This window comes from Crinia signifera, chromosome 6 (genome assembly GCF_055691185.1).
Source record: "Crinia signifera chromosome 6, ASM5569118v1, whole genome shotgun sequence".
NCBI classification, from domain to species: Eukaryota; Metazoa; Chordata; class Amphibia; order Anura; family Myobatrachidae; genus Crinia; species Crinia signifera.
This window is the reverse complement of record NC_139222.1, coordinates 66,373,731-66,396,072: the sequence shown is the minus strand read 5'-3', so window position 1 is coordinate 66,396,072 and position 22,342 is coordinate 66,373,731. Positions and strand designations below refer to the sequence as shown.

The window sequence follows — 22,342 nt, the reverse complement described above, 5'->3', positions numbered from 1 at the left end:
TATTTGTAATACGCGGAGTGAACACTAAAGGACTTAAGCCGCTTTACACGTTGGAGGATCTCTACGGGGAGGCTATAACGGGTAGTTTTTACCCCGAAGAACTTCAAAGTATACCGAAAAACTATAATAGGATTTACAAAGTGGAGAAGATTTTAAAAAATAAGACGGTTAGAGGGAGGAAACACGTATTAGTCAAGTGGCGTGGATACCCCACAAAATTTAACAGTTGGGTCGCTGCATCGGAGATAAAAGATATATAAACAAAGAGGAAGATGGATGACAAACCCTTCTACATAACATTGCCGAGTAACGCCTCAGCCGATACATTTCCACAAAATAAGATTTCTGACTATACCACAAAGTTAGCAAGGCCTATAGACTTAAGTGGAGATTGGGAAGTAGCTCTTACAGAAATACAATACCCACACACCTGGAATACAATCGATGTGCGTGATTGTGTGTTGAAAATAACAAAGTGGGATGGGACGAGCGGTACAGCAACGAGGGTTTGCGTTAAACCGGGGTTTTATGAAACCATCGGGGCGTTACTGTTTTCTTTCAACGCTGAAATTGACCGACATAAACTGGATGGTTTAAAACTATTGTACGATCCGCTTGAACGAGAGATAATCATCGACAACAAGGCGATGTACAACATCACAGCCGGTCCTAAATTGTCGAGAATACTGGGGTTATACCCGAAAACTAAGTTTTTAAAACCGTGCGCCGACATCAACGGCGGGCAATATACGCTCTTCGTGTACACAGATATTATCGAACATCAGAGGGTCGGTGATAGTTATGTTCCGTTGTTGCGCACCGTTGAAATAAAGGGCCGTAACAACGAGATGGTCACTATACGGTATGAGAAGCCCGATTATGTCCCGTTGTGCAAGACGCATTTTGACACTATAGCCATAGAGATAAAGAATGATCAGAACGAAAACATGTCATTCAAGTTTGGGAAAGCGAACGTGAAACTACATTTCAGACGACGCAAATCCGAATTTTATTAAAGACAATGGTGGCCGTTAAAAATTATGGTGACCCGGGGCTCTACGCGCAATATTATAAAACACAGGCCGGTAATGGATTACCCGGTTTTCACGGCAGCGCGTATATGTACGGGTGCGGTTTAGGTGGAATTTTTCGAAGCCTGTTCAGAAAAGCGGTACCGCTTTTCCGAAGAGGGCTGGCGATAGCAAAGCCCCACGTGAAGAATGCAGCACGCAACATCGCGAAAGACGTCATCGGACAAGCCACAGCGGCGGTTGTGAGCAAAATACACGACGCAAATCAAGCGAAGCAAGATGGATCAGGTTTAATCTATGCCAGGAAAGGGGCGGCTAAAAATAAACGGAAGCGGGCAATACGACTTCCGACATGGTGCAGACCCCTTTTAAACAAAAAACGGAGCAGACGCGGCTTAATTAAAAAAAGGAAACCGAAGCGAAGGGTCGGTGATATTTTTTAAGCATGTCTTTCATACACAATGAATCCATGGAATGCGCAAAATCTGAACTTGACCTTTTTGACGTACCACCGACGCAGACCAGCGTAGAGAAAAGCCTCTACGTCGAAGTTCAACCTTTGGCGGCATTATCCGAGACCGCGCCGCTTGAATTCTACATAGCGGCCAGCGGGGAACACTACTACGATCTGAACAACACGTTGCTGTACGTGACCTGCAAGATCGTACGGCCTGATAACACTGCTATACCTCAAGACGCCAAGGTCGCTCTTATTAATTACCCCATAGCAACTTTATTTAGCCAGGTTGATGTCACTTTGGGCGATAGGCTCATATCGCAGTCCAATAATCTTTACGCTTATAGGGCCTACATAGAGACCATACTGAATTATAGCTCAGATGCGTTATCCACAAAACACACAACTGGATTATTCTACAAAGATGTGGCTGGAGAACACAACACAAGAACCCTGGATGGCGTAAACACAGGGTTTATAAAAAGGGCAAGAACAACGGCACAAAGTCGAACGGTTGAATTATTGGGGCCGCTACACTGTGACCTTTTTCATCAACATAAACTAATATTGAACGCCGTGGACTTGAAGATAAAACTCATCAGAAACAAAGATGCTTTCTGCTTAATGTCTGCTGAAGCGGAGCCCTTTAAAATTCAGATTGTTGCAGCGTCCCTGTTTGTGAAAAGGGTTCAGGTCTCACCCGCCGTCCGGATTGGACACGCCCAGGCCTTACTGACCACCAACGCCAAATATGCGATCGATAGAGTGGGCATGAAGATCTATAGCATACCGACGGGGAGTCGCGTATTTAATTTAGAAAATCTGTTTTTAGGACAGGTGCCAAAAACCGTTATAGCCGCTTTTGTAGATAATGAAGCGTTTTCAGGAGCCTATGACAAAAACCCTCTACGGTTTGAACATAAAAATGTAAACTTCGCATCCCTATACCTGGATGGAACACCGCATCCGGCCAAACCATTTCAACCAGACTTTGAACACGGTAACGCGGTTCGCGAGTATATGTCGCTCATTCAGATCACAAATAAGCAGAAATCAGATTCGGGTATACTAATTGACCGTGAAGAGTACCTCAACGGCTACACACTATTTGCTTTTGATCTGTCGCCTGAACAGGAATGCGCGGAGCATCTGTCTCTAATCAGAACCGGAAATCTACGAGCTGAATTCCGGTTTGCAGGAGCACTAGACCGGACAGTCAACATAATAATATACGCATTATTTGATAATATCATCGAGATCAACCAGCGACGCGATGTGCTGTATGATTATCTATAAATGAAATAAATAATTTTTATATTTATCGTATATTTACCAATATTCATCACCCCATCAGCGATATGAACACATTGCAGATAAATTGTATACTGTACGCTAATCCGGTGACGCGCCTGTTTTTTAAAGGGACCTACCCGTGTGATATGCTTCCGAGCGGTAAACTATCGCAATACCCCTGCGCGTTTGTAATCAACACACACACCAGCGCCCAACCGGGGGAGCATTGGTTGGCCGTTTATTTTAACAACCAGCGCGAGTGTTACTTTTTGGACTCTTACGGTTTAGAACCTGACAACCCCCTATTCCCAAAGGCCATAATAAATTTTTTAAACTCAAATTCAAAAAGAATTTATCACCAAAATAAGCAGTTGCAAGGTTTTAACAGTACCGTTTGTGGGCAATATTGTATATACTTTATATTTTTCATGTGTAAAAATTACAAATATACAGATGTGTTGGTCCGTTTTAGTTTTGATACAAAACGTAATGATCGCTATGTATCAAACTTTGTAAGACGTCTCCCTAGAAGTCATTGTTTGAGTCGATATACGGGTAACTGTATACAGTCCTGTGTCACCAGTAACCAACATGTGTTTGATAAAAATAATGTGTAATACAAAATTGTTTGTGTAACTTGTAACTAATGTTGTGATTGAAATGCTGCATGTACATTGCTTATGGTTATTTTCTATTAAAAAATCTTGCTTATTGAACTTTATATCGTGTGATTGCATATTTTTGCAGACAAACTGGTTAGAATCAAAGAACAAAACAGCATTTTATAAATCATAACCATATTTTATTGGTACAGACAATATGTATTTACAGCAAAATAATCACGAATAACACGATAAACTTTACAGTTAAAACAATACACTAAATACATGATACATTACAAATTAAACGTCATCGTACAAATTAAACGCACAAAAATACATCGTATAAAAACATTATAAATTAGTTATATGTTAAAGGTTCAACCACTGCGAATCCTGAAACAGATTTACGGATCTTTTCCTCGGTAGTAAGTATCCGTGTGGCGTTGTTAACCCGGGGGAATTTAAAACATTTATACGACTTTTTTTAATGTTGTGTATTGGGGAGGCTATATTTACATTGCCAATTTCATCATCGTAGATTTCAGCTTTTAAGCGATCTAACTGTAATCTGTTTGATGCATTACCAACTACAGTGGACGGGATATTCAACTCAGCCATAGCGCGCATAAATTCAATCCATCCGTTAGGCATTTTATGACTCGTCACGCTGTGATTTTGCGTGATACCCCTTATCAAGTCTAACACATTGGATCCTGGCACTGTGACGCCTTTATACATAAACACACCCTTGCGGTCCCAATTCGCAATGTCTTTAGAGCGAACCATTTTACTCATTAGTATTTCACAGTTCTTTTTATACCGCGCATTAACACTGTTCAAGACATCGTGGTAAACAGCGTCGGTAGCGTCGTCTTGTGTAGGGTTAGTTGTATCCTCAACAGCATTTGCACCGGGTGATAAAAGCGTTAAAGTTGACATTTCTCTATCAGTTTGTTTACTCAACACCAGGTATCTCTGTAACACAGCTGTGTAGCGTTTTGCCTTTTCATACTCTGATAAAGCATTATTATGTAGTATACTTATGATCTCAGCATCTAGGCCTTGCGTGGCTGTTTTGCGTATATCATCGCTGTTTGGTTTGTTGTTTAAACGGTCTATCTGTTGCTGGGGGACCAGATACATTTTCTCAGCGTATTCCATCACCGATTAGACAGTAGTCCGGTAATTAATGGAATGGCAAATCCTAGCAACGATCCGATAAACCCACCCGACTGTTTCACCAACCTCTTCTTTTTCCCAATGGCGCATTTCTTATTACAAAGCGATTTTATAAGGGACCTCTTCTTTTTAAGGTAGTTCAACTGGCGCTGTGACAGGGGTATTTTACCTTTAAGCGTATTGAGAGCAATCTCACATATGGCTGTCACCAAATCGTTTGAAGCGTTGGATAATATAGCGTTTCTTTGGGCCGGTTTGGCTTTAATGAGGGTTTTTAAAAGGGCCCAATTACGCCTTATCCTGGTCGACATGTTCACAGCTGTTAGAAGCGGTAATGAATGACTATAGGATGCGCGGTTATAGCTATTTAGAACCCCGCTTCTTAACAACATAAGCTACTGGTGTGTCGGGGGGAAATAAACCGCTTCGTAAACGATAATCATCAAGGGCATTGTTTCTTAAATCAACCAGTAAATAACCGTATGGAGGCTCCGTAGCGGACTCATAGGCTTCAAGAAAAAAACGATATTTTGATGGGTACATTTGTCTAGCCAGAATGCTAACCTGCATTTTATCCCTGGGGTTTTTAAACAGGACCATATATTTTGTGTTTAAATGTATAGTCCTGCTCTTTCTACCTTGACAAAATATGTTTTGCACAAGGTACATGACACTGAGATTACGATGGTGCACATACTTTGTGAACGCTTTCTCAACCTCAGAATTATTACTCGCTGCATCCATCAAGTCATCTATCACCGTTAAATTAATCTTATCAGGGGGAAAAAGCTGGTCGTCGCTAAATGACTCGGGCAAACCCTCTATAAAACGCATACCAGGGTGAGCACTCAGAAGTTGGTCATATATCGGTTGCCAACAGGTGTAAAACCAAACAATATTATCAGGTACATGCGTCATATGTGTGGATGCGTGTTGTATTAGTGTTTTCACAAAATAACTTTTCCCCGAATTGGAGGGTCCGGCTAAAATACAGGAGAAGGGGTGTTGAAAACGGATATCCATCTTAATAACCAAATGGTAGGGTTGTAAAATTATCCGTGAGGTTACGTTTAGTGTAAACGCACTTTTGCGTTTTCTGCAGCATACGGGTTTCAATCTGCCAGTACTTTTTCACACGTACTATACCGGGCTGCCTGGTCACAATTTTTTTCTGATCCTCGCCTTTGGGGTTTAAAGGATAATCTAAGACCAGTTCTTTCAGACTGTCAAAGTTAACGTGCTGCTCATTACAAACATTCAACGTTATACCTTTGACCTTGAGGCTCGTCTTGCCGTTGCTTAGTCTATAGCCGTATGACTTGGGGCCGGCTGAAACAAACTCTGTTATATGCGTACCAGATGGTAGTTCGCTGGTCAACTCCCCTAGATAATCGCCTAATGGCGGATTCCAGTCACCGGGCCTGCTGACAAAAATTACAGAATCTGTATCGTGATACAGACATCTATCTTGTAATCTATCCAATAGGTTGTACAACTCGACGCGGGCGTGCGCTGTGGTAAATGCTGCTATAAATATATTTGTTGTTGAAGACCTGGTATAATGGTCTTTGGCGTATTTCCAGTTGACCATAACAGTTTCTGAGTCTATGAAGTCTAAAGCAGACACCTCATAGTGTGGTTGAAAGGCATATTCAAAAAGCTTATCAGGATCTGTCACTAGACAAGTATTGGGCATGTTGCTACGTTGACCAAATTTACCCCATAATGAGTTTAAAAACAATTTAGAAATTTGTCTTTTGGCGGGGTTGACATTTATGTGTTCGTGTCTTAAAGCTATGCCCTCATTTTTTTGATACGCGTCTATGTACTCTTGTTGTTTCACAGAGTCTGTACACCAATCGGGGTAACCAGAAGCCTCCTGTTTATCTCTGAGGTGTGTTTTAATGTAACCTGAAAACAGATCATCAGATCTCTCATCAAAATGCCACACCTCATAGATTTTACACACTTTGTACCCCTTTTCTATAGCAAGATTTATCTCCACTGTGCACCATGTACCGGTTAGGGCGCGGTTTTCTGAGTCATGAACACACGGCTCACACTGTCCAGATTCGGCGCATGTGCGGCACAGCGGAAACATTAACTTACCATTCATTTTAACCGGTAAAACTGGAAAGAAAAGGCCTCGCGGAGGATTAATTTTTAATTTAACAAAACCGAAATACTTTGTGACATCATCAAAGTCCTTATAAATGATGCGTGGGTGACGTATAGGATATGTTTTGGTCTTGTTGACAAATGGGTATAGGCTAGTAAAGTCAAAATAGTGTATTTTTTCATCGCACTCTGTCTTGTGATAAAGTTTTATGGCGTTAGTGCGGCCGCCATAAAGACCATCACGAGGATCCAAGGGGTCAGGGATTTCCAAACCTTTCAGAAAAACCTGAAGCTCCTCATCAGTCTCCCTCATTTTCTTCCACTCACAACCCCACATCTCCCTTATCTGAAATCCACACCGTTTAAGGTATTGTATCCTTAACTGTGTCTTGTGCCGCAGTTGACCGTAGGTTGTTTTAGTCAGATTGTTTTCATCATCGGTTTTGTAACAGTTGTCACAACCGTGATAAAAACACCCCTGGAATTCAAAAGCTGTTGGCACGCCGTTAATCACGGCGTAACCATCCAGACTGTATCTACCGACTTTCTTCTCACCACCTTGTAAAGCGTGTCTTATACTCACACCTTCTTTGTGTTCTATGTACATTAACCACTGTATGGCTGGTGTTGAGTAACGCTTCTGGGTCTTGTGATAGTTATCACCCGGTACAAGAGCCAATGTGTTTGCCTGTAAATATTTACAACGATACATAGCCATACAAACCGACGCTAAAGTCGTCAGTTGGAATGGATCAACGTGACGTTTAACGGCTACATCTTTTTTCTCTGTCGCTATTACAAACTCCTGTTCTGTCATGGCTATAACGGCTGATCTGAAAGCTGCGCACCCTTTTTGCAATATTCTGACATCCTCTTTACAATATCGTATTAATTCTTTTTGAAAATTAAACGCCTTGTGTTTGTTTTTTTCGTACCACTCTGTAACATCAGCGGCCTCCTCAGGCATCATGTGTTGTAGGCCAAAATATTCTATTGAGGGCATGACCCCTATGTAATTTTGGTTATCGGCTGTGTTAAAAAAATGCGGGAAATGACCTTTAACGCCATCAAATCCCATGGCCTTTGGAAATCTGCTCAATTTCATGGGGAGAAAATTGAGAGAGTCTATAAACCTAATCTTCAGATCTTTTATTGTGATACACATTATGTTTCCGCCATTAGAGATGAGGGATACTGTATACCGTTCTTTGATGATCTTGTTCAATACAAAATACGAATCATACCGCCCAGCGTTATGGGCTATGAATGTGTAATGCGCAAATTTTGGTTTCATGAACGTCTTTACAAAATCATCGATACAAGCTTTGCCCTTAAACTCCCAGGATTTCTCACCCATTAATGTGAGAGCGTAACAGTAGTTTGGTATATGTATACCTGTCTCCTGCATGCATTCGAAATCAAAAAAGATGTATTTGGTGGTGGGTTCTTCCGCTTTGATGGGCTGTATGTAACACAAATGATCCGCAAACCCATCAACATATGCCTTGCAAGTAGAACACTTTAGCCCCTGACACTCATGAGACCTGCGACGGTAGAGACAACACCTGTCGCAATAAACATGTTCAAGACAGGATATTTTGCGATCTAAAGCTAAGGATTTGTGCTCCTCTAAACATTCACGCGATCTGCAAAACACCCTACAAACCGAACATCTTAATGCGGAAGCCCCATCATCAACGCACGCTTGTCTGTGACAAGCCTTACAAAAGAAAAGACAATCGTGGCTATTTTTGCGCTCATAAGTTCGATTACATAAGGAACAGAAATATCTCGATCCGAGAAATGCGCAGATATTAATCAGGCCATAATAGTGTGAATCGTGATATAATACATACAGGGTATCACCGTAGCGCGATTCTGAAGAATAGTAATGCCAAGAACGATTATTATGATATAATATTGTAATTTTTGTTTTTAAGTGTTTTTCAAAAACAACAACGTCGCTAAAGCTGACTGCTTTATCGATCGGTAGGTTCAAATCCTTATGAATTTGAAGCGCCCGATCGTGTATTTCAGCGTCTGTGGCATTACCTTTATCCAGAAGTTTGCAGATCGATGCCGCAAAGCACAAATAATTGTGCGTATTGTTGAAATCATACAGATGTCTTCTGCGCCTTTCTATAATTAAGCTGTATGGAATGCGTCTAAGGCCGCGACCAGTTAGGGCCCCACCCCGCTCTATTTCTAAAAACAGTGATCACAAACCTTAAACCTGTGCCTAATAAGAATTCAGCGTTACTTTGAAGAGTGTTTGTAATTTGATTCAAGAAACTGACAGCGTCTAATGATTCTTGCGGCTTTCGGTGTGAGTAGATGGCGTTGTGTAAACCACCCCCCTCCAATCTTAACTGTACACGATCATTAGGGTCAACACCAACCATGAATTCATCAATCATAACCTGTATAGCGTTGTGTACGGCTTCAACACCCTCTGCAAATGATGTAACTCTTTCCAAATTAACAAATTGAAAATGATTATGATACTCAATAGCTCTGAAATTAGGATGGTGTCGCTCATACCTGTTAACAGCTTCTAAGTACACATCTCGCCGACCTTCACCATTACCGGGTGGCGCACCCCCATCTATGTCATTATGCATGGGCGTTGCGGGGTGTTCAACATTGTCAGGTGACGCAGCGTCACCCGGTAATGGTTGGTCCGGTGATTTGTCAGCCTGTGCACCTGGGGTTGGGGTTGTGCATCGCCCCCTGTGTTGTTTACGCTTTCTCAGCCTGTATATGCATTTTAAAGCCTGTTTTATTTTCGAACGGCGAAATAAGTGTGAGATTTTGCACGGTACATTTGCTTTAATTCTTGGGACTTTTTTACACACATGTAAATTACGTTTCAATCCATAACCCACCATGCCTAGTCACGGATCCGTTTCAATTATCTCTGCAAAATGATACATGTTCGCTTTAATAAAATCCCTAGTCCTCACGGTCTCTGCTATATGGTTTGATGTTACATTCATGTACATTTCTACAAGTTCTTTAATGATCTCTGGCTTCTTTTTTGAACCATAAAGCTCATCTTTTATACGGTTCAACATGGTATTGACATTTCTACGCATGTACCCTATATGCTCACGCATCCTCCCCATGACCGCGTAGTATTGTATTTCCGCATCTTGTCCTAATTGTTCCACATTCTGACCCCCATCAACTATGTCTGTCGATACCACGGTCGGCGGGGCATCCACACCGCCCGATGCGGTTGCCTCGCCGACCGTGGTAAAAACACTGGGCAGTTTTGTGTAATCATCACCCATTACTTTATCAGGGATTCCGGCTACAGATGTTACAGCCTCATCATCATTCTGTGGTGTATCTGAGACTGACTCTTCACTAGGGGTGATAAAAAATGTTTGACCATTTAAGTCCTCATCATTAGCGGATAATGTATCTGCAGACGTGTTACTGACCACGCTTTGCGTTTCTGTAGTATGATGTTCCTGCGTGTCTGAAATTACGATGACATCATCATCCGTCAGCGGCGTGTATCTCTCTCTTGACAGTCGTAAAGTTTTACGAGTCTTCACAGTCTTTGTATTACCGGCAATGTCAATGTCGGATTCAGTAGGTGTTGCAGGTGTTGTAAATGCGTGCGGGTAATCCACATTACTCACGGTTGGCACTGTTTGTAATGCAATTCTTTTTCTCACGGGTCTACCTTCCGAATATTTCAATCTTCTTTTAAGGTCTGATAAATCGGCCTTGTTTTCTTGACCGACTCGACTTTTTGTAATTCTCCGCTTGCTTGGCTTGAAATCGTCGCGCTCGGTGGCCATGATCTCGGCCCTTGATACATCTTCTTGAAGTTGTGGGTCGATCACCGTTTTAGCTGATTCACCCCCATCCATTTCAGCATTGAGTGGTTGAGCAACCCCGGCCGCTGCTATCATTTTTGCGAATCGTCGCGGATCCGCTGTAAATAAAAAATAACAACGTTTTAGTTACACATTCGCGGACACTAAGACAACCGCTTTATAACACCTTCAGACCCGCCTCCCAAAACACCCACCCCATCCATGTCGGTTTGCATCTACACAGTCTGTTTAACACCTGTGGTTTCCATTTGTAAAGAACAATGATGAACGCGGTCCTATATAAGAAACTAAATAAATAAACATTACATTACACACCTGAATATTTGCCAGATCTTTCCATCGGCGTGGTTCCTACTGTAATAAAAATCACACCGTTTTAGTTACACATACGCGGCCACAAAGACTGTCGCTTTATAACAACTTCAGACCTCCCAACCCCCACCTTCCTTGTCGGTTTTCATCTACACAGTCTGTTTAATACCTGTGGTTTCCATTTGTAAAGAACAGTGGTAAATGTTGTGCTATATAAGAAACCAAATAAATAAACATACACGGGTATTTGTCAAAGGTTTGCGCCGGCATGGTTCCTTTAAACAATGACCAGAAAGCTTGATCGCTGATCTGTGTTCTTTTTGCTCCTTTAGCCAATGTGCTGTTGGGTTGTTTGGCGTTTGATCCAACACTCGATGTCGGTTCTCTGTATCCGGATGGTCCAGCTTCACACGTATCGGCCCTAGGTACCGTAGGTTCATACCGGCTAGCTATGTCATCTGTAATACATACATTATCAATTAACGACACATTCGCCGACTTGAGAAAAAAAAAAAAAAAACCGTCATTTAAGTCATGATAACAACAACTCCTGTGGACACTATTCATGATTTTGCGACGATATGTAACATTTAACACAAAAACACATTATAAAAACATCACCAGCCAATCGTCAAAATTCACCTTGTATAGCCGGGGTCTGGTATAGCTGTTTATAGTGTTTTGCCGATGGTAAATTCCAGAGATCATCCATTATGTGTTCTGCATCAGATTTCGACATAATCGGCGATACTAACAGAGAACAAATAACACATTAATATCACAGGCTGTATAAAAATGAATATAACAGGATATATATATATATGAGTGAGAACGTGAGAGTTCGCGCGAGATAGCGTGAGAGAGAGAGAGAGAGAGAGATATTTTTGGAAATAATAATATATCACATTTTTTTAACATACATCACATTTTTTTTTTGACGGCTTATGATCACCTACATTTTTGCGATTCGGACAAATCAGAGTATGCAGCGTATGGGTTTTCGAATGTCGTCAGATCCGGACCGACTGTGAAATCCGAACCATATGATCCAACTTCAGATGCGTCATTTGTGACATCTGAAACTGATTTATGGGGTTAACAATTTAATAAAAAATAATATATACATAAAAAATAAAATAAAAATTAACACAACAATTTTGTAGAACGAAAAATACAATCAACACGTGTAACATTTATACCAATAGGGCGCTTGTCTTAACAGATCCTGTGACTAACACAACTGAGCCTTGTAATAATAATTAACACCATCAACGTAACATTTATAAAACCTGTCAATAGCCCCTGTGCCTTAACAAATCATGCCCCTAGCAACAACAATGTGTCTTTGGTCTGTAAACTTACATGTATTTGTCTGCTCATTTGACTGCTGTTGGAAGCTGGGTAAATCTTGAAAATCTCTGAGACTTATTTTATTTGCATTAATGGTTTTGTATTCCTTTCTCTGTAATAAATAATAATAAGTTGAAATAACAATACAATAAGATATTGTTAAACTATTGTAAATACCATATACACACCTGCATGTTGGTGTTTTGTTGATAGCTTAAGTTCAAAGGTGTTTTCTGCAACAACCACTAGATGGCACTGTTGATAATAAAAGATAACAAGATAAGTTTCCATAACGAAATATGCGTGCACAAAATCACATAAAACTATTAACGCTCTCACAAAAACCTGATCTATGAATACCTCCTGACATTGTATTCTATAGATCGGCCTATAAAAATTAATTACAGGGGGATCCAACAATGCTAATGACTAATCCCACCATATCGCATGTTTAGCCATCAGACAGCCATACATGGCAGCATAGCGTGCGGCTTTACACATGAAAATGTAATAACTAGCTCATTATTTAAAACCATTATGTATAAGACAATGATACAATATTAAAATGTTGCTATTTATATATATCAAAGCCGTAATACCGTAATCTGCGATGACTAACATTAACGAGCTGTAAATTGTAATAACACAATATACTGTATTTTTAAAAGCAATATGTATAATGTACAGACCACAATACACTAATCACTGCACATGCAAATGGACAGTTAAAGTACCATAGGCTCAATATTTTTCTTTCCTAAATAAATGTTTAACAACAAGCAGCCAGTATGCCTGTATGTAATCCCAATACATCACAATACAATGCATGCCGCAACAAACTACTACATAACGAAATTTGCGTGCACAAAATCACATAAAACTATTAACGCTCTCACAAAAAAAACCTCTTGTAATTCCACAACATACTAAACCAGCGTAAGTCTCTATACAGCCTAGGCCGCCCTTAATAACTAGCATACAGCACCAAACTATATTTTAAGATTGTTTAAAAGCGTACTAAACACTCCCACCATGCCGCTAAATAATACATTTTAAATCGTTATATACAACACACTAATCACAGAACTACACATACAAATGGCCGGTTATCAACTACAAACACCCGCATGCATTGCCTTTGTATTAACAACTCCTAATAACAAAATTGAGGCCAGCCATGCCGGGGTTTGTAATTCCACAACATACTAAACCAGCGTAAGTCTCTATACAGCCTAGGCCCCCTTAATAACTAGCATACAGCACCAAACTATATTTTAAGATTGTTTAAAAGCGTACTAAACACTCCCACCATGCCGCTAAATAATACATTTTAAATCGTTATATACAACACACTAATCACAGAACTACACATACAAATGGCCGGTTATCAACTACAAACACCCGCATGCATTGCCTTTGTATTAACAACTCCTAATAACAAAATTGAGGCCAGCCATGCCGGGGTTTGTAATTCCACAACATACTAAACCAGCGTAAGTCTCTATACAGCCTAGGCCCCCTTAATAACTAGCATACAGCACCAAACTATATTTTAAGATTGTTTAAAAGCGTACTAAACACTCCCACCATGCCGCTAAATAATACATTTTAAATCGCTATATACAACACACTAATCACAGAACTACACATACAAATGGCCGGTTATCAACTACAAACACCCGCATGCATTGCATTTGTATTAACAACTCCTAATAACAAAATTGAGGCCAGCCATGCCGGGGTTTGTAATTCCACAACATACTAAACCAGCGTAAGTCTCTATACAGCCTAGGCCCCCTTAATAACTAGCATACAGAACCAAAGTATATTTTAAGATTGTTTAAAAGCGTACTAAACACTCCCACAATGCCGCTAAATAATACATTTTGCTATGTATATTATAAAATATTAAAACTATGCTATTTAGAAATATTGTGTATATATATATATATATATATATATATATATTTATTTATTTAGAAAATTAAATTAAACTTACCCACTGTTCTGGAACAAAACTTCAAGTCAAAACTACAAGTTCTCTGTCTTGAATAGTGTGTGTGTGTGAAGACCTTCAACCTCAATGTGTGGCAGATGCCTGGTAGTTGCCTGGTCCCATGGAGAACATATTTATACGTTTCAGTCAGTTAACACATCTGTGTTGCATTTGTCTCATTTGAATATTCATGAGTTGTGTTCCAAAGTTAAAGACTGGCATAACAAATATATAGCATATTACCCGAAACACAGCTGTTTTCAGGATATATTGCTTGATAAAATGACACCAAATTATCATTGTATAAAAACCCTTATTCTTATTATTAATATATGACAGATATGGCACACCATCAAAAACATCCTTCAATTTTTAATTTAAAATATATACTACGTTGACGGCACAGCTGTGATTATATATTGAATATTAGTGATGTGGTTGTGGTAGACATTATTATTTTTTTTTTTTTATTTCTAAAATATATTTTTGATTTAAATTAATATAGCATATTAACCATATTTTATTCATCACATAATATAATGATACCATCACATTACACACACACATATATATATATATATACTGTATATAGCTATATATATATATATAAGTTAATTCTGTATATAGCTATATATATATATATATAAGTTAATTCTGTAGTCTCTAGCTCTGTCTGGAACTTGATTGCAACTGCAATACATGGCCACTAGATGCCACTCATGCTCTGTTGCAAAGATTTCATGGCCTTTCTTTGTTCTGTCTAACCTAATTAACATCTATTCATGTGAATGAGTTTTCTAAGGGGTATAAATGCTAACACACATCAGCCCTTAGGTTTTCTAATGATTATAATTGTTACCAGCACTACTACTCTGTCTAAGCTAATTACACCATACGTGAATGTCTGTGTCTTCAAAGACCATGGAATCCGTTGTTTAAAATAATCCCCCATTTCTCACCGGCCTGAATGGATCATGTATCTTTAAATGCATAACAGATGTATGCCCAGACCTCTTTGTTATGCACTCTGATATTTCATTTATTTTAAAAGCAAGACGGACCTTAGATGTTGTGGAATCTATCGTGTGGAATATAACTTTTTATTTTTTATACACCCATATGGTCAGGATCTTTGTTTGCTGCACTCTCCATGTCTAAGGTATGTTATATTATAAATTTTATTATCAGCTTTGCGAGACATCCTACACAAATCAAATTTGATATAAAACAAGATCTACAGTTCTACGAATTATATATCTGTTGTATACCATATTTTTCTAACAACTTTTTTAGCATTATGTTTAGAAATTCTACCAGCTGATTAAGATAACATTAAGCGTACTTTATATATGTGTTATTTCACATAACCAATATCAGTGTATGAAGTTACAGTATCAAACCAATTATATTTTAATACGGGGGTTAATATTATTTATACCACTTTGATATCAAACGTGATACGATCGTATCAAGTTTGATATCAAACGCGGATAAATGGGGGCGTGGACAAACTGTATAAAAGGGGCGTGGACCTGTCAAAACCAATTAGTTTGAAGAAAAAGTGTGCCTTATCTACTTGTTACCAATGATGGCAATGGCAACGATGGCCATCCCTAACGGAAATACTTCACAGCGGGTCCGGCAGTCAGAGCGGTCCCCCACACATTTACCTAAAAATGAGAACGGCTACATTTTGATGTAATTATTTAAATTTTACGGGGTGAATTAATCAAATACCCCCCTATGTCTCAATGAGTGTTGGCAATACATAGGAGACTAGTTTGAAGACTAGGTGTGAGATTGGTACTCTTTACCTAGCACGGCACCCATCGCGGGCATCACGGCCATCGCATGCACTACAGTAACGAGTGCGATGCGACCGACGCGATGCCCGCGATTTCCCATAGGGATCAATGTTAAATTTTTCAATGGACGCGATTTTTCAGTTCAATGCCTCAATGGACGCGATTTTGCCATAGGAAACAATGTTAAATGGGCCACAGAGCCCAAATAGGCACCCTGAACAGTGAAATGGCCCCCAAAACTGTTAACGTCACCCGCACGATCAACGCGAACCCGAAGCGTGGCGAGCGCAGCGAGCCCGCGAGGGGCGGCGGTACGCGTCCTCCGACCTTTTCATGCCCCCACTATCCACGTCGGTGTGGAGTTGAGAATAGAATAGTGTGGCGAGCGCAGCGAGCCACCGAGCCCGAAGCGTGGCGAGCCCCGCGAGGGGACGCAGATACCTTCACAGGTAAACGCGTCCCTTCGCGGGCTTCACAGGTATCCGCGTCCGCTCGCCACGCTTCGGGCTCGGTGGCTCGCCACACTATTCTATTCTTAACTCCACGCCGACGTGGATAGTGGGGGTATGAAAAGGTCGGAGGACGCGTACCGCCGCCCCACGCGGGCTCGCTGCGCTCGCCACGCTTCGGGTTCGCGTTGATCGTGCGGGTGTCGTTAACAATTTTGGGGGCCATTTCACTGTTCAGGGTGCCTATTTGGGCTCTGTGGCCCATTTAACATTGTTTCCTATGGCAAAATCGCGTCCATTGAGGCATTGAACTGAAAAATCGCGTCCATTGAAAAATTTAACATTGATCCCTATGGGAAATCACGATTTTTTACCCCCGATGACCGCGATGGACATCGTGGGCACCGTTCTAGGTAAAGAGCACCGTGAGATTTAATGGGATTTTTAGTAGGGTTCCAAAATCGCACATTAACGCATTTTTCAAAATCTGATTTTTTTTTTTTTGGGGGGGGGGGGGGGAGAATTCGACTATTTAATGAGATGCAAAAAAATGTGATATGGTGCAATTTTTAGTCATGAAAATGTGCGAATTTGAGGACATGTGAGATTTGTGTAAAAAAAAATTAATTAAAAAAGAACACAATGTAGGGTCCCACCTCCTGAGCAAATCAGCCCCGGGCTCATTGAGCCAGACCTGGTTCCAAAAATAAGGGGGACAAAAAGCGTAGGGGTCCGCCGTATTTCTGAAACCAGCCCTGAACTCTTGGACTGGCCCTGGTTCTCAAAATATGGGGGACAAAAAAAACTGGGGGTCCCCCATAATTTGGAACCAGCACCGGGCTCCAACAGCCCGCGGTGTCATGCCACAGCCGGGGGACACTTTTTACGTAAGGGCCTCCGGCCGTACTATGCACAACGTAGCTGGTCAGCCCTGGATGGGGTACATGGGGGAGTGGGGACCACCTCCCAATTAAGGGGTCCCCCAAGGCTTCACCCATCCAGAGCTGAAACTGAATTGCTTTTTACAGGTGAACTACAAGTCCCAGCAGGCCTCCCCCGCATGCTGGGACTTGGTGAACCACAGTCAGAGTTTCACAAGTTCTGTCTGTGTATTTGTAGATTGCATAAATCATTGGTGACTAAATTCTAGACCTGCTATTATTGTTGTCAAATAATACATTCTCAATAGCTTTTTAAGCCACATACAATATATTGAAGGTGTATACTGAAGACAGCAGAAGGTACAGATGAGTTCACATACACCAATCTATAGATTGTACCAAACAGCCCCATTTGGCACCATGGACTTAGCGACTAATGATGCCGTGTCTCCCGTCACACTTATTTAAATCACTAATGCGACAAAAGAATAATCCTTCTGGACACTGGTGCTGGCATTGTGTCCAGCTGCTGTGCACAACTCGGACGCTAACCAGGGTTAAAGGGGTCTACCCCTCCCCTCCATTGTTTTTAAAGTATTGTAGAATAAACGAACTTCAATTATTTAGCAGCTAATTGCTCATTCTGATGTCTGAATATGACTAAAGCTGGCTACACATATACACAATCCCTGTTTCTTGCGACCGTTGGACCGACCGTACACCCGTCGGACCTTCCACAAACAACAGCCGATCACGCGCGTTCACACCTGTACAATTTTACTTGCGACGTCCGATGTACTCCCGTCCAAACAGTCGCAAGTAAAAGATTGTACCCAGTGGCGTAACTATAGCTCCGCAGCCCCCGCGGTGGCAGGGAGGCGCAGATAAAGTTTGGGCGCCGGGGGTCTGCAGGGCTATAGTTACCCGCTGCTGTCTGCCTGCCGTGCCGCGACTGCCGTCACAGTCCCGTTTCTGTTAGCGCTGGCTCCTGCTTCTATAATGAAAATGGACACATAGAAAATGGCTGCCCCCATACTGCATACCTACCGACGGGCTCAAGATAGGTAAGTATCAGTATGTATGGGCTTTGGATGTATGGGCTTTGGATGTATTGAAGTTTTATTTTTTCGTGTGTGTCAGTGTGTTTATTTGACTATTTTTTTTCTGTGGAACCACAAGTGCCAGCTGGCCCTTTAATGCCCCACATGCTGGGACTTGTGGTTCTCCAAGTCCCAGCATGCGGGGAGGCTTGCTGGGATTCATAGCTCCACAGTAAAATACAATAGTTTTTCTTCTATTTTTGTTACACTTCAATCAGCCTGGTGACCACCGCACAGGGTTACCGGGGACAGCACCAGTCTTCAGCCTGGTCCTGGAGGGGGGGGACCCCTTTATTGGGGGGGTCCCCACTCCCCCAGGGCCCCTGGCCAGGCTGACTGGTCGGTAGGTTAATGCTTTGGCCGCGGGACCTTATATAATAAGTGTCCCCCCGGCTGTGGCATTACCCTGCTGGCTGGTTTGGCCTGGGGCTGGTTCTTAAAATACGGGGGACCCCTAGTCATTTTGTCCCCCGTATTTTGGGAACCAGCCCCAGACCTGGTTTTAAAAAAATCAGCGAAACCCTATTTGTCGGGTTTCCTGATTTTTTAATACCAGCCCCGGCTCTTCAGCCTGGTGCTGGTTACAGCAGTGGGGGGGATCCCACACCTTTTTTTTTTGTTAGTCACCCTGCCAGAGATAATGCAGCTATGGAACGCCCACATGGGTGTTCCAGCTTTGGCAGCATAGTCGCAAGGATGGCAGCATATCGGTTGAACGTGCGTACACACTGCACTTTTGTTCCGATATGGGGCCGTCCTGTCGGATGAAAATTAAACAGCAAAAAACCGTCGACCGACTGAGTATGGACGGTCAAGACAGTTTTTTGCCGTTTATCGCTCGTACGGGACAGCGTACACACATATACAATTGAACGGCTGTCCGACCCAGAATGGAAGAACGGCCGGACAATTGTATATATATGTGTACCCAGCTTAACTGGCTTCTGTATATTTCTACTATAATGCTTCATGATGTAAGCAGTCCTGCTTTAGGGTTCAGGAGGCTATGTCGACATTCATTATTTAATTATGTCAATATCAACATGTTCAGAATGTCAAAATTCAAGATGTTGACATGTTCAAAAAAGGGTTTAACCGTATTTGGAATCTATACTTAATCCCAATTACAGCATAACCCTAATTGCAGCCTAACCTTAAATTCATGAATAAACATTCTGTTGACATTTATAATGACACTTTGAACATGTCAACAGTGTTGACATTTTGACAGTCGACATGATGTCTACTTCCCCTGCCAGTGGCACAGAAGTATTTTGCAACAACATTACAGAGGGTATTAAAATTATTATGATAATAAAATTGTTAAAGTTTAGTCTTACACACATCCCCCACTGTGATATTTATATACTTCACTCCCAGATCGTCTGTCTCTATTTTAACTTCCAACTGCACTTCTCTTGCTAATCTTGTCACAGATCATATGTTCCTGATGAAGGAGTGGGGTCAGGCCAAGCAGGAACTACACAGAAGATCTAAAATGCAATAAAGCAAACATGAACAATCTTTCTGGTGAAGGAACCATCACACCACAACATACTGCACACGCTGGTCCTGATTCTGGTCTGATCTCTCCGCTGCGCTTTTGCACAGCGGAGCGGTTCTGTTGCTTGCGCATAAACTTTTATGTGCATGTGCAGCCGCTTTGTGCGAGCGGGTGCGGCCGTGGTGAAATGATTATTCGCTGTCCTGTTTGCACCTAGCAGTGCGGGCGGGGTGTGGGGGCGGTGGCAACGGGTAGTAGAGCCCATGGGAACGCCCAGCGTTTCATGGGCGTTCCCATGGAAATGCGCCTGTGACGTGGGTGCCGGGAGTGGGCAGCTGACATCACCGGATGTCAGCTGCCCGCCCTTTTCCCTTACAGGGGCACTGCAGATCTAAGACACCAGGGGGTGTCTACAGAAATCATTCGATACTCGGCGACCATCAATGATTTCTGCCTCGCACGCAAACTGCGAACGGATGTTTATGCAAAACATCCATTCACATGCGTGCAGCTAAAATCTGCATGCGGGCAGTGGGCGGACCTTGCAGGTGGCATTTAGATGACGAAATTTAGATGATGGCATTGCAGCTTTGCGGGTCAACCAGAATGAGGGCCACTACCACTTTCTTACAACAACAAAGACATGTACAAAACACAACTTTTCAAACTGTGAAGCTGAAATTCATTTATTCTTTACAGGACACATTTTGGTAGAAATTAAAGTGATAAAGGTCACAGGTCCCCCAAAATATATAAGCATAGAGAAAAATAGGTGTGAGCGTTGAATAAATCGCAGAACCACACCCTGAATGCTATTTTTTGTGTTTCAGAGCTTCATCCAGAGAAATGTGTCTTCGGTGTGAAGAAATGGAACAAGATAAGGAAAGAGGATCCCTGCTTATTGGCTTACTATGGCCATTTTAAACAATCACAACACAATGAACAACACATTCTAAGGTGTAGCTTGTCCAAAAGGAAAGGTGAATGTGTTGCCAATAACTACCAGATTCTAGGTATCATTTATCCAGTACATTCTAGAAAATTATATCTGAAATCTGATTGGTTGCTATGACCAACACCTAAACTTATACTTTTTAGAAACTTTAGTAAACCTACAACCCCTAAAGACTGTGTTTATCAGCCCCCCAGCAATCCCATCTGGCAGTAATATGTACTGACCACACCATCAGGTAGTCTGCTGTATACAGGGCTGGACTGGCCATCTGGCAAATGCCAGAGGGGCCGATGGCCAGGTGGGCCGATTTCTTTTTGCAAGGCTCCACCTCCCGATCGGCGCACAGAGAGAGCCTCTGGGCTTGGGGCGGGTCCGGCAGTTCTCTGTGCGCTGCTTAGGTTACGCGACACTGGCTGTATACACACATCAGGGTAACACCTACCCACTCTCTCTGCAGCTGATTCAATAAAGAACAAATATAAATTAAAAAAACAAAACAAGCCTTCATTCCTATAAAAAACATACCATTTTTTACAAGATTTAGCTAGGACATACTGTCTGTAATTAATAGACCTCTTAGAGGCCGAAAACCATGCCATGTTACAGGACTGCAAAGCACCCAATTGAATACAGACAATTTGTGCCTGACGGCCTACCTCTGTGTTTATTTGTGTGGTAAATAAATGGGGTTTATAGAGGATTGTAAAAAAAAAAAAAGAAATCTGTGGATATATTTTTGTCATCTCCCAATATTTGTAAAGGGTGTAGTCTGAAATACTGTATGCACGTACTTTGACTTCTAGACAAAAACTTTATATAGCCTTTAAATATACCTGTTTGACAATCACAGAACTTTTGTAATAAGCAAAAATAAGTTCCCATTGGTTTAAGAACTTCTCGATATATGTTCTATAATTCAGAATAAATATTTACTCTGACTACTACAACTATATTTCAATAACATGTTTTACAGAGGTTTATAGGACTCGGATATGTGTAAAAAGGGATTTTTGTAAGAACTTACCGTTCGAATCCCTTTCTCTGATATGGTCCTGGTGACACAGCCAGGCACCTATCCTAAAGCTTTTGGAGGGTAGGCTCCTCCCTTCTGCATCCCAGACTCCTCAGTTCAATCTTTCAAAGCCACTGGAATACATTAACTCAGTACAAACGCCTGCACATATTATATGCACAATTTCAAAGTAACTTTTAACCATATATAACATGAAACATCATGAACCTGGCATACTTACTGAGAGCGTAAGGGAGGGATCGCTGTGCCACCAGGACCATATCAGAGAAAGGGATTCGAACGGTAAGTTCTTACAAAAATCCCTTTTTCTCTTTCAATGGTCCTGGTGACACAGCTCAACATTGGGACATTCCAGAGCCGGTCCTTTGGGTGGGTACGCTCAGGTCTGCAGCTCTCATCACTGCTCACCCGAATGATGCGTCCTCC

The 22,342-nt window shown here is 41.5% G+C and overlaps 2 protein-coding genes across 2 annotated transcripts in view; one reads left to right on the top strand and one right to left on the bottom strand.

Annotated features, from left to right (window-relative positions):
* PLAU (plasminogen activator, urokinase) overlaps window positions 1–21,817 on the top strand; it is a 39,700-nt gene extending 17,883 nt beyond the window's left edge. The window contains exon 12 of the mRNA XM_083146196.1: window positions 20,759–21,817. Coding sequence (XP_083002322.1) covers window positions 20,759–20,791 — 33 coding nt within the window. The 3' untranslated portion in view covers window positions 20,792–21,817. The remainder of the gene's footprint in view (window positions 1–20,758) is intronic.
* LOC146007674 (uncharacterized) lies at window positions 9,077–12,586 on the bottom strand. Its single transcript, XM_083146195.1, has 7 exons — window positions 12,382–12,586; window positions 12,206–12,305; window positions 11,800–11,925; window positions 11,486–11,593; window positions 11,083–11,301; window positions 10,847–10,885; window positions 9,077–10,629 (listed from the first exon to the last, which is right to left on the bottom strand). Exons 1-7 carry the CDS (start codon window positions 12,385–12,387, stop codon window positions 9,575–9,577), a joined length of 1,653 nt encoding a protein of 550 aa, XP_083002321.1. The 5' UTR covers window positions 12,388–12,586; the 3' UTR covers window positions 9,077–9,574.
* Window positions 21,818–22,342: the final 525 nt, after the last annotated feature.